Source organism: Dermochelys coriacea, chromosome 15 (genome assembly GCF_009764565.3).
Source record: "Dermochelys coriacea isolate rDerCor1 chromosome 15, rDerCor1.pri.v4, whole genome shotgun sequence".
Taxonomy (NCBI): Eukaryota; Metazoa; Chordata; order Testudines; family Dermochelyidae; genus Dermochelys; species Dermochelys coriacea.
Genome location: NC_050082.1, coordinates 29079912 through 29093726, shown reverse-complemented (window position 1 = coordinate 29093726; position 13815 = coordinate 29079912). Strand labels below are relative to the sequence as shown.

At 41.7% G+C, this 13815-nt stretch overlaps 1 protein-coding gene across 10 annotated transcripts in view; it reads right to left on the bottom strand.

Moving 5' to 3' along the window:
* Positions 1–13815, bottom strand: part of MYO1H (myosin IH) — a 53312-nt gene that overhangs the window by 28920 nt on the left and 10577 nt on the right. The window contains exons 2-8 of one of the 10 annotated variants that reach the window (XM_038373564.2): positions 10103–10402; positions 8468–8583; positions 6976–7174; positions 5816–5896; positions 5121–5300; positions 3731–3829; positions 1289–1423 (exon numbers count right to left, since the gene is read on the bottom strand). In XM_038373564.2, the coding sequence (XP_038229492.1) occupies positions 1289–1423; positions 3731–3829; positions 5121–5300; positions 5816–5896; positions 6976–7174; positions 8468–8583; positions 10103–10402 (1110 nt within the window). The remainder of the gene's footprint in view (positions 1–1288; positions 1424–3730; positions 3830–5120; positions 5301–5815; positions 5897–6975; positions 7175–8467; positions 8584–10102; positions 10403–13815) is intronic. The other 9 variants (XM_038373565.2, XM_038373566.2, XM_038373568.2 and 6 more) reach the window with 9 other exon arrangements.

The following is a 13815-nucleotide window of genomic DNA, read 5'->3' as shown; positions in this document are numbered from 1 at the left end:
AAATGCTGTAGTTACTTGCACTGGTTTAACATGATTGCCATGATTAGAGGTTGGTCAAGAATTTTTTCCCATAGTGTATTGGCAGACTGCCCAGGCACTTTGTAGGGATTGGCTCCCTTGTGGAGTACTGAACTGCTGCTTCTCTATTAGGGTGTAGCCCACACAACCCATTTCTGGTTGTTAGAGTGTGGCAGTATTGGCAGATTAAGTCACTCTGATCTCTTTTGTTGTATTTAAAACAATGTTAAGCAATTGATTTCTACTGACAACAGGAAATTCCAAATGGATGCTGCTGCCACTCCAGTCTGAACATGCAATTTGACCCTTTTGTGCATTGGATTAAAGGAGCCACATAAGCCAAAACATTGCGTGCCACCACAGCGACAACTGTGCACATCTGTCAGCAGCCACCCTGCAGGCACGGAAAGACACTTATGCAAGTCTGGGAAGTGACAGTGTGTGTCTTTATGCCAGCTGGGGACAAAAAACTATTAAAAACAATAAGACAGAAGATATTCTAGTAATGACTTAATACACCACACCCACAATGAAAAGCATGGACTAGTTACACAAGAAGTGTAATGTAATATAAATACCCTCAATGGCTAAAGTTGAATTAAAATGCTAAGGGGCCTGGTTGCATATTATACATTAAAGATTTCAATTTTTCCATCTTTATGCTGAGAGCAGGAGTTGTTTAAAACATTTAAACTTTAGGATTCTGCATTTTGCAGCTCAGTACAGAGCTCATAGGGGTGCTATAAAGAGGACAGTGGAGAATAATCCATCAAGTCCACTGAAGGCAGGACAAGAACTAATGGGCTTAATCTGCAGCAAAGGAAATTTATGTTAGATATTAGGAAAAGCTTTCTAACTTTAAGGGTAGTTAAGCTCTGGAATAGGCTCCTGAGGTAGGTTGTGGAGTCCCCATCACTGGAGGTTTTTGAGAACAGGTTGGACAAACCTCTGGAAGGGATGGGCTAGATTTTTTGGTCCTGCCTCAGTGCAGGGGGCTTGACTATTTGACTTTAAGGTCCCTTCCACTCCTACATTTCTAGGATACCCTGATTAGCGCAGGGACTGTTTGAGCCGGACCTGACGAACATAGCCAATGTGAGCCCCTCAGAGCAGAGTCCGTCCATCTAGAGAATTTGGAAGCTTCCTAGGACAGTACGTGCTACCATCCACAAATCAAAAAACATAGCAAGGAAGAGAAGCAACCCCTCAGTGCCTTGGGCCCCTGCCTCCAAATCTGTATGGAAGATTCCTGTCTCCCCAGAGATGATACCTTTGAGATCCATTTGATCTGGCTGCTGTTGGTGATGATGGCATGACCGTTACTATCTTCTTCATACTGAATATTTCCCAGGTGCAGGACACTGGCAATGACCCCAAAGAGATGCTGAGGCCAAAGTGACAAAGACTGTTAAAAGCCAAGTTTATATGGTTACATGCAGTGATGAGCTGCCAAAATCTTAACAACCGGTTCCCTAAAAAAGTTTGATGTAAGGGATGTGCCCCAATATGTATTTTTTGTATCAACAGGGTTACCATACGTTTGTATTTTCCTGGGAGGAATTTTTAAAATTTAAAAATTCCTCCCGGACGGCGATTTAAGAACCAAAAGGCCTGACCTGTCTGGGAAAATAATGGTGTGTGTTAACCCTGCCTAAAGTTCTTTTTCAAAAAGATGGCCTGAACTAGAAATGAGCTCCGTTTCACATGTGTGGGGCCCCGCCACACCCTGGGGGTGTGCTAGGGTGACCAGATGTCCCGATTTTATAGGGACAGTAACGATTTTGGGGTCTTTTTCTTATATAGGCTCCAATTACCCCTCCACCCCGTCCTGATTTTTCACACTTGCTGTCTGGTCACCCTAGAGTGTGCACATGTGTGGGTCCCAGCTGCTCCCTGCCCCCCCTCATTGAAGCAGGTGTGCAGGGTTACTGCCCTGGGAACTGCAAGGCACCAGTGGATGTGGGGCCAGCTGCAGACAGGGGCGTGGGGCAGGGCTGGCTGGAGGCAAGGCAGCAGGTGTGGGCAGGGCAGGGGGGTGTGGTGGGGCTGGCTTCGGGCATGGGGTCCGGGGCTGGCTGTGGGCAGGGCAGGGGGTGCGTGTGGCAGGGGCTGGCTGAACATAGGGCAGGGTGGTGGCTGCTCACGGGGAGCAGCCCAAGCAGCAGGACTCAGCCCAGGCCCAGCAAAGCAGCCAGGGACCCATTAGGCAGCAGCAGGAGCCCCAGGGCCAGGGGAGCAGCAGCAGCAACAAGGCTCGTGCCCACGGCCAGGGGGCAACCCACATGGCTCCCGCAGCGCAGCGTCCCCGGCAGCCGGAGGAGGAATTGCATCACTTCCCAGCCTGAGCCAATCAAAGCCTCAGCACCCCCTGCAGGGAAGTGGGTTAACAACCGGTTCTAAAACTGCTTCAAAATTTAACCACCGGTTCATGCGAACTGGTGTGAACCGGCTCCAGCTCACCACCGGTTACATGGTCATTCTTAAGCAGAGTATGCTCTTGTTTGGCTCAGTGGTAGTGCAATCTGTTGATCTGAAAATCAACTACTGCTGAGGGAGACAGTGAGAGATCATCAACCATTTCTCTAGATCTGGTACAGAAGGATACTCCAACCTGGCTACCTCCTTCCAGTCTCACTCCCTGGGATCTAAACATCTGACACTTCAAAATTAAACCCAGCTGCTCAACCTAAGAAATAGCTGGATGGTGGAAATCACCGAAGTCCATGGGAAAGGCAAAGACAAGGTCACCAGGCATGCATGCATATAATAGGGCCTGCATCTCAGGCCATCTTGGTGCTGGGACCATCACTTTTATAGACCCTTCTTCCCTTACTCCTGAGAAGTTCACAACACAGGCAGCAGAAAAAGGGCACTTCGCTACATGATACAGTTAAGCCAAAACCAATCCTTGCACCTGCAAAATGGAGTTTTTGAGCCATTTCAGAGAGGCATAGCTGATACTCTAATGAACTCTAGACCCAACTTACTTAAGTAATATCAAAAATCAACATTTAGGAACTGCAGAGAGGGAGAGAAGGGAGCATGTTTTAATTTGTACCATGTATTTGAAAGAGAATTGGTCGTTTGACAAAGCCACAACCATATCCCCCAAACTTCTATTTCTATGTCCCATGTTATGCAAGACATCAAATTAATCCTTCTGGTCTTAAAAAAGAAAATCTATCAAGCAAATGTTTAATAATGTGAAGAGTAACAGCTCCTGGTTTTTGTAGGTGACGAAGTTCCGGTGCCAATCTCTACCTATATACACACACGTGTCATTTTTCACCAGAGGTGGCACTATAGACTTCTTTTAGCAACACACTGCGGACACCAAAAACCACAGGGTGGGGAGGGGATCAGAAAGTTTGCTACTGGCCCAGTGATACCGTTTGTAAAGCACTTTCTCCCTGGTGGGTACGGGCATTGGTTATCACATCCCATTTTCCTATCCATTATGGAATATCAGAAGCCTGTAAGGTATTCAGACAATTCCTGATCTTAGGTGATCTTGTCCATGTCTTAGTCAGTGCAAGATTGTTCCCTGCAACACGTACTTCAGCACTGCGTCCAGTCTTAGGTGTTCCACCACTTCCTTAAAGAGAGTTGTACAGCCCTTATTTGGAAATTCCCCAGATATCCACTCTGAACCAGGATGGAATCAGCAGTTACCCCCTTTCATAAATGCACATCCCTTCTCTTGCCTTTATACCTCAATATCGGTTTCAGTGAAGTCAATGACAGAGAAGGCTTTGTGGACTGTTTTCCAGTCACTCTTGTCATTAATGACAGACACTTTGGCACATCGACCCTATTGAGGAGAAGAAAGAGGCATGAAAACTTTGCATCCATCACTACAGTTCTATTGATCAAGTGATCTGTGTACCACTAGCCAATCTCACCTTAGCTTGGCATTTTTGATTCCCAGTTCTCTCAGTTCTTTGCCACCTTGTTTACAGGTATACACACAGAAGGTTATTCCACCCCTGCCCATACAACCCATGGCTCTACTTGTCAGTCCTTCCTATAACCGTTACTTAAGAGCACAATGTGTGTTAGTTTGGGTAAAACTGAAGGGCATATTATACTCCATCAAAAACTAAAGGAAATAGGAGTCATAAAACAGCAGTTTGCGCAGATGATTCTGCATTCTATGAACAAGTGTAGGGAATGCTTTTCTTCATCTCATATATAACAGCTGCTTAAGTCAAGCTAACTTATTTTACACCAAGTTAATAAAGAAAGCCTTAAAGAGAGATCTTTACACAGAGTGTAACTTGCAGGTCATCATTTTACTAGTTAATAGTTTAGGCCATGCTTTCCACTGAATCAAAGGGGTATTTTTAAACACCAGCCAGCTGTTTGGCTTAGTAACATCTGCCATTCAGTCACAATGCTTCCTCTAGGATATAGTACTCATTTGCCAGGCAACAGTTTAATGTTTATCACAGTCTATCACAGACAGATTAAGAACTTCACTGCCGTGGACTAGGCAAAAGCTCTAAGGTGGAATAAGCTGTTACCCACGCACAAATATCCTCACTAAGAGGACTGAAGAATACGAAGTGATTATATTGTTTAATTCCTTTGGAATAAGATTTCTCATTTCAGTTTGCTTCACTGTGAAATCTCTCTCTAAATTAATGGAGAGGCAAGGATAGGTTGAATTCATAACTAGAGAGTAGAAACTAATTCAGGGCCAAGTTTTAGTCTCTCATGCAGCTTCTACTTATTTCACAGCCTCAGGGCAGAATTTGGGCAAGCCAGTGTTGTCTCATTCTAACGTGCTTTATCCATTAATACTGCAGAAGTTAGTGCCTCAACTTCCTTTACTTCTAATATTGCTGCAGCTCTGGACCCAGGGCGAATCAGTATCAAAAGGTGAAACAAGAGTAGAAAAATATTACCGACAGCTGTTCTACAGTATTATAATCACTTAGAAAGTCTTTAGCTATAGTCATGACTTCTACCATAATGGAGTACATGAACAGTGAAGAAAACCCATTAAGTCATAGGTGAGCATATATGCAACAAGGTATTGCAGATCTATGCTGCCAAATTCAGCACAGATGGTTTCATGCTGGGGGCCTAATTATCCCAACCTGTATAAGATACATGTACTTCTGCGGGTTGCGTTCCAGTCCTAGCCAGCGAAGCAGGTCATCTTCCCCACCCTCCAGCAACTGGTAGAAGATATGGAAATTCCGTTCCCCATTGTTTTGATGAACAACTCTGGATTTCTCAATCAGGTAACTGAGGATGTGCCCTCCTACTGGAGCTCCCTAGAGGGGGAAAACAAAACAAAAAACCAGCCAGGTGAGCTTAGACTGCTAAGCCTTCAACACCTAACAGTCCAAGTGACAGGAAGCCAGCAGAAGTGTTGTGACTGTGTATTCCTATTAACACACATACTGTGACAGGATTCTGGTATCATCGCTACTTATCTGCTCTTCTTATGCTTCATTAGTTTCTCTATTAAAATATCACTTACAAGTTGACACATACTGTCTGAGGAGTAACTGTCTTTTCAGCTAACTCCTGCTCTGTAGTGTAATATTACCTTTTCCACTGAACAGCTGGCTGTGTTGCCAATAAAGCTGAAAACTTCCAAGATACAGGACTTCAGACACCCCAGTCAAAAAACGCAAGAGCAGTAAAAATTAGGTCAGAAGGTAGTCTGCAAGGTAAATAATTTTGCAGGGCAGTAGAAGGTTTACTGATTAAGTATTCCATGCTGGTGCCATGCAGCTACATAGCTATGCTTGTCTTGAGAATGGTCCAACACATTTGCTTTTACCTTAAAATCAAATTGGATATCCATGTATTTTCCAAACCTACTTGAGTTGTCATTACGCAGAGTTTTTGCATTTCCAAAAGCCTGCAGAGAAACAAGTGAAACCAAGTCACTCCTCTTGCTGCTGAGAGCTCTGCATCTAGAACTGGGTCATGAGGAACGGAGGGAGAAACATCAGCATGTACAGCTTTAGATATCCTATGCATTTTCCCTCTCTCTTTTCATGCTTGGTAAGTCAATAGGCAGCTAAATCCCATGAAACTCTGAAAAATTAGGTGTGTGTTTACCCGAGACTTGACATACTTGCTTTCCTCCTTCCCCACCCTCTGCTGACACATTGCATTCCATAAGAGTAGAATCCATCTGCCCAGACACACCATTAGTTACACTCAACATATGTTCAGTACTTTCACTTCTCTGATTGTCTTCAGTTGGTTCTTCATATAGGGGTAAGTATCAATGGCAGTAACTAAATGTGAGCCATTGTTTGGTCATGAATATTTAGACAAGTGTTCCTAAAATTTCTGACAATATGAACACTTGTCATCTAAAATTCACTGAATGTGTGCTCCCACCAGGAGTCTATATCCAGCTCATCTCATTTTGGGGAGAGCTCTAAAACCTGCCCAGAATAGCAGTATCCATAGTTACCTTCCTGCACATTAAGCAACTAGAGGGATAGGTGACAGATGCTCAGAGAGGCTTGTTCATTCATTGATATGGTTCAGCATTTATTAAATGGTCTCAAAAATATTTTCTCCTTTCCTTATGGAGCACTACTGAGAAAAATCCCCTCTTTGCACAGCATTTATACCGAGGGAGAGAAACTAGGTGTTTTGATTATAGATGAAGAAATACTGTAAACTGAAAATTACAAGTGGAAGAAGAAATTTAAATCCCTGAACAGCAAATTGGTCTACATCAATTGCTTCACATTTTTCAAGTCAGACAGGCATTCTTGCAAAGGGGCTGAAATTACTTTTATTATAATGCAACTGGAGATCAAGTATCCCTGCAAACTGGAGGCCATTCTACTGATTAGATCGCTTCTTCCTTCCATGCATTCAAAAAGTTTCAGTTCTATATACAGAGAAATCTTGCACACTTCAGCCAGTGTCTGCATGGTACACACCTTTAGGGGTTTTTATTTTATTTTGTTTTACCTCCAGAACTGGATTGGAGAGCAGCAGGCGATCACGGACTATTTGCAGCTGTTCTGTAGTTGGGCAGGTCACTGCAAAGTACTGCAAGATCTTCTTGGAGGCTTCTGTTTTCCCAGCTCCACTCTCCCCAGAGATGAGGATGAAGTGGTTATTGTATTCAGCACACATTATCCGGTAGGCATTGTCAGCTATGGCATATCTGAATAAGACAGCCCCCCCCAAAAAATAAAATCAGCTTTAAGAATTACTCTATATGAAACATCCATACAAAAATGATGGCAGAAAGCTCTGACTGGAGTAAATGTTCCATAGGATCCTTAACACTGGAGACAGCTAAAACTTACAGACCTTGAACTGGACAGGCAACCAATGTTCCTAGCAGAAAATTTGCTGATTCACAACTTCAAAGTAGAAACATTAATTCAAATTGAGAGGTAGGCACATGACGGAGGAAAAGAGCTTTATCAACAGAACCCATTTGGGCTATGCACACTGCTGTGGACCTAGGTTAGCACACTGCAGGTCTGCGACCCAAAGGCAGAGACCAACTAACCTCAAATTTTCATTTATTTATTTATTTTTTAAAAAGCAGCCTGCTGATCAGTGCCAACCTCTGCCCATGAAGATATTTTAAGAGGTAACAATTAGTGCAACCACTTTCCCACTCCCCCCCATTTGGGAAGAAAATGCAAAAATCAACATCCAGCTTTGAAATTTTACCTCAACCCACTCCTGCTCCCAGAACCAGCTGGAAGCAGAGTTATGAGCACTGAGAATAGATGGAGTTCACAGAGCCAGGAGGAAGGGCAGAGACTGTGAAAGGGAATGTTTCAGACAAACTAATGAGAGGACATACTCAGTACTGGAATTATGTCAGGGCACATCATGGCAGAGCCCTGATGGTCTGACATCCCATCATCAGGTAAGTGAGGAAGGTATGCGCTGAGCTCTGACTTGCTAGAAAAATTCTTTAGTTCTAGCCCTGTCTGACACAGATTTTTCCCTGTGGCTTTTGACATACTGGCCTCTCAGTTTCACCCTCTGAAATGGAGATAAATACTTACATGCCCTCACAGGAAAGTTGTAAAGAGTAATTAACATTCACAAAACATTTGTATTTTCAAAGCTATGTTAATATTAAGTTGACATTACCCTCCTTCCAACTTCTGACATCCAAATGCCAACCTTGCAGACATATACTAGACTAGATAATACTTAGTCCTGCCATGAGGCAGGGGACTGAACTAGATGACCTCTCAAAGTCCCATCCAGTCCTATGATTCTATTATATTGTCTAACTGAAGTTATTTGATAAATAACCCAGCAAACAGTAGCAAGTTACCTGCTAAGATTGCTATTAAGAAAAGTTCCCCCACTCCCACCAATTACTTTTGAAAGTGTAATATAAAAAAACACAACAGTGCTAGACCTGACCATATGAAAGTCAAAGTGTTTATGTGAACTGAAAGCAGGGGAATTTAGTGCTACTTACATATGTGGTGGCAGTTCAAAAAAGTTGACCCCTTGATAGATCTCCATCTGTTTAATGGAGTAGAAATCCAACTCTTTGTAGGGATTCACAGATACTAGAAGGGTACCAATATATGTCTACAAGGAAGAACAGAGTGTAGACAAACAGAATGACTTCTCCTGAAGGGCAACCTCAAGCATACCATGTGAAAACTGACAAAAATAGAAATGGGGAACTTTTCTGTAACAAAAATTTTAAAGACTTCAATATTTCTGTGCTCCATTTCTAACTCCCCATGCACTTAAACCCTTATTTAAAGGTTGGCTGGCAAAATAATTACATTGGTTTAGTCCTTTAATTGTCCTAATAGAGGCTTTTGATACCTCTGTCCCTTGATGCTTCTGAGATTTGATTTATATTCCAGTTAACATAGGAACATATTTGCCCATAACGAACACTGTTCTGTTAAGTCATTGAAAGTCTGCTATTCTCCACATGTGATGCTGATGCTTCATAGGAAAGCTAAATTCATAAGCCATTTGTTGGTTACTTAAAACCGTGCATGTCTGCAGTGTAGGAGCTGTGCTGGTTCCAGGATATGAAGGAGACAAGGTGGGTGATGTAATATCTTTTGTTGGACCAACTTCTGTTGGTGGAAGGTACAAACTTTCAGGCTACACAGAGCTCTTCTTTCTGCTCCGCTTCTTTACCCAGACCTGAAGAGCTCTGTGTAGCTCAAAAGCTTGTACCTTTCCCCAACAGAAGTTGGTCCAACTCTTTGTTAAGACTGTATATGGAAAGAAATAATTCCTTCCTGAGCCCTGCAGATGAACAAATCTCAGGTTTCAAGGTGCAAGTCTAATTGCCTTAATTTTAGACTATTTCAGTGAGCCAGCGTCACATAACATTTTAGAACCTAGTAACAACCGACACTCCATATTCCACCAAGCCCTTTCCTTTGTTCTCACTTGCCTCATCAAAATATTGATATTCACCTAACAGGAGAGAGGTTTGGTAAGATTCTCTGCCATTTAAGATCTGCACAGCAACAAACGTTGCACTGTGGGTGCTCAGAACCTTTGAAAAAACAGGGCCATTAAGAACTAGCAAATTTTAATCCTGCGGTTCAGTGCATTCTCTGTGCTGGCTTGGCTTTTCGTGTTCCTTTGTTATTTATTGCACACCACTCGGACACCTGGGACTTAAACCAAATCATACCATCCACAGAAGATATAAATATTGATATACTTTTTATATCTAAAGGGCAAACAGGGCTGTCAGCCTGTGAAATTCTGTAAACGTCCTTCAACCCTTCCCCATACAGCAGACATAACACCAAAGCATTAGAAAGCCATATTCTTGGGGAGATTATTCACTCTGTACTGACAAGCCAACACTGCAGTGACAAGAGAAATCAAAGGTTTCAGAGTAGCAGCCGTGTTAGTCTGTATTCGCAAAAAGAAAAGGAGTACGGGTGGCACCTTAGAGACTAACAAATTTATTAGAGCATAAGCTTTCGTGAGCTACAGCTCACTTCGTGGCTCACGAAAGCTTATGCTCTAATAAATTTGTTAGTCTCTAAGAGAAATCAAGTCCACCTGGAACTCTGATCATCCCAATACAATGGTTCCACAGAGATGCACCATTTGGCCTTACTCTTTGATCTGACTTGTAAGCAGGTTGTAGTCTGAGGCATGTCACCTTCCCACAATTACATGTTAGTTCACAGTATCTTCTAGACACAAGTACCAGTATTGCCATGAAAGATGAAGTCATAAAAGCATGCAGATTTACGTAGATGAGGTTCTCTCTGTATCTCTTGCGAAGGTTGTCCAAGAAAGCAGCTTCACTGGTGTGGGAATCCAAGAGAACGAAGTCCTGTACCCCAACTCTGTCCCGGGTGATCAGAGCCCCTTCCATGTTCAGCTGGCTGTGGTTATCACTTGCTTCTTCTCTCTACAATGCAAAGAAAGTAGCTCAGTTATACGTGTTTGATCCTCTGTTTTCTGAAGGGGGAGCTTTCACACTGGAGTGAACAAAAAAATCCACCTCTATTAAAAGCTCTGGATCTTTTTGTTATTTCAGCAATTAATGTCTTAATAAAGGGTTCCCTCCTTCCCAGCCTAATAGCTTGCTTGGTACCATCAGAATCCTGTGTTTTAACATTTCACCTTGTAGTCATGGTCCAGTGGCTAAGGCATTAGCCTGGGATGCAAGAGACCAGAGTTCAAATCTCCCACTATGTGTGCCTCAGTTCTCAATCTGCACAATGGAAATAACAGCAGTGCCCTGCCTCAGCATTATTGTGAAGAGAAATTCAATAAAGACTGAGGTGCTCAGGTGGGATAGTGTAATGGGAGCTGTAAGTACCCAAGCTAAATACAGATAGCAGTAATGCTGCCAATTCACCATTAACCGATCCTACAGTGAAGCACAAGGAAGCAGTCTTAATTTGAGCTCAAACACAGCTTTGGTAATTAGCAAGAGAAGAATGGTGACAATCATTTAAAAGGTAAAGGATGCATATTTATATCTGATCTGACAGATAGTCCCCAGGCATGAAATATTCTCCTAGGTTGTTTGTACCTGAATAGGCTTCAGTAAGGCAAGCTGCCCTGCAGAACGAAAGCTCAGTTGGAACAGTCATCAAAATACAATACTAGGAAGATCCTCAAACTGCAGTTTTCAAAAAACTGCATTTTTCTAACCAGTGGGAAATTCAATTCTGATGTGGATTTATTGGCACTGTGACAATTAGCTTCCCATTACTGTGAACTCCAAGCCTACTCAAGATTTGACCATTAGAATGAAGATCTGAGCTTCCATAACGGATTAATTTTTCCAGACAACAAAGATTAGATAGAAAGAAAAAAAAGAAAGCTCAGTTTTCCACATAGGGTTCTCTAGAACTTAACACAATTGCCTAGAAGCCAGACAAACCTGGTTCCTAAACTCAGATGAGCCATTAATTTAGACAAGCCACTAACCCTGTGTCTGAGTCATCTTAACTGCTTCCAGTTGTGTTGGTTTAGTTTAGATACTATGAGATCAGGTGAGCTGCTCAAGCTACAGCAGCTGGAACTACTTTTAAAAAATAAAAAAAGGAGGATTTTCCTAAAAAAAAAAAAAAAAAAAACCAGACACGGCATCTGACCTTAGTTTTTCCAAGGAAATAAAAATTAAACTTGCATCTGCTGCATTGAGTAAGACAACATTGTTTAAGCCTCCTACAAGCAGATGAGGAACAACCTTTTTAAATTTGGACAGCAGATGTCTCCACACACCAAGGAAAGCATTCTGGACGTACTGATGCAAAGATTATTAGATACAACCGAGTTGTCTTGCTGGAGACACTGCACTTTTGGAATGATATGGAGAATGCTGTCTTGGCTAGCAGTCTCCTCTCAAAACAGCTGAAGACTGTGCCAGGGCTATTGCTGAGCAAAAGGCCTCTCCATTTCTCTACACTATTCATTTTTGACAGATTACCTTGGAAAATACTTTTAGAATTAATGGTATTTCCCATGACTGGGATACAGCTATTCTGTTCTGATTTAGAAATTGCATTCGATTTCTTACCCTTCCGTTTTTAATGTGTCAAGTGGACATATTTAACACTAGCAAGTGGACAAGCAGGATATTCTTTATAATTTCTACAGCACTTACATTTCAAAAGTCCTGTACAAACATTACACATTTCCAAGAACTCATTTCTCACTATGCATGATTTACTTTCCCTTATATTGGGCCAAAAAAGTTAAAAATAAAGTTAAGGTGAGCTCAAAATGTTTTGAACCGTTCTGGGACTTGGTGAATTAGACTAGAAAAATAAATTTGGCTGAAGATCACTATATTTATATAAAGGTTTATCAGATATGGGAATTGTAATGCAAGTCTCATGTCTGGTATTATTGTGTTGGCCTTTATGACAGTGGTTCTTGATATTTTCTACTCTCAAAAAGATGATGCACAAAAGATTCGGAACTGGCGTTGAAAGGATGTTGTGAGAGGCTATTTATGTAGCTGATGTGGTGCTATTTTATTTTTACCAGAAACTGCAGGAAAAGTCAGAATAAAATGCTATTTCTGCTTTTATTTCTAGTTTCTACTGATTTTTGGCAAACCTTGACTCTGGACTTGAGCTATGGAGAAGGTCTGGATAGCATGAGTGGAAGAAAAAAGTCTTGCTGTCAGAAGTGCAGTTATCATGCAAGAAGAATTTCACCAAAGGCATATCAAAGCACTGAACTCAAGTTCACAACTAGTTACATGACTGGGATAAGGAGATTTAATTGAGCTCAGAGGACAGTCATCCTTTCACAAGACATGCAGTACATTAACCCTGTCTACAACACACTAAGTGCATTGCCTGGTTTCATAAAAATCAAGCATCTCCGCTTCACAAAAATCCATTCCGCCCCCCCGATTTCAGAGGTAATCTTGCTGCATGTTTCAGATATGCAGAGAGGTTTTGACCACTTATAGTTGTTAAAAAAATCTCATTGTAATTATTGGAGTTAAACTTTTGGTCCAAATGCCCCTATTCATAAAAAGTACATTCTCTTAAAGTCATTTTAATTTTAACTGGAAGAAAGAAATACTACATCCTCTGAATTGCTTCGTACTATTGCTGGGCCCTCATTTAGCAACTTGTGTTCCATCCCAGAGTGTGAAGGACTTGTGTGAGCCATGTGTGAAGGACTTTATCTTTGTGCATGAAACCTGCCATTACTCAAACATTGTATCTGGAGGCTCACCTTCAGAATTATTTTCAAAGTTCTTAACAGAATAGATACCTACAGGAAAATACCTGACTGTCTACAGTACATAGAAGACCAGGGTATACAGGAAGAGAGAAAAATCACCATGAATTCCAGCATGCTTTTAACACACTGTAAACACTGAATTTGACTCTTTACAAAACTCAAAGTGTTAGGGCTTTAAACCCCTCTCAGCTTTTGATCTGCATGGCATCACTACTTTCATTCCACACATCTGCTTCAGTAAACTGATTCACAAGTTTTATACTTTTAGTGCTGACATTTTCTAAGATGCTAGTGACAGGAACAGTTAGGACACATTTCTAGTGTCTCTAAAGGGATTACAAATTTGCAAGAATTAGTTCATTCTGATCTCTTTCAATACTATATTATGAATGACCATTCTGACTGGAACAAAGCGGCAACTTGATTCAGTCTGTTTGGAACTTCTACAAAAACACAGGAGAGCATTCATATCCGGTTTTGTATCACTTAGTTATAGATGTCACAAACATCCAAATTCAGTAAAAGCTTGTTCTGCAGGAATTTTCTTGTCTGACAGGATATGAACTACAAGCTTTTGTATGCCAGAAATGATTAAAAAAAGAA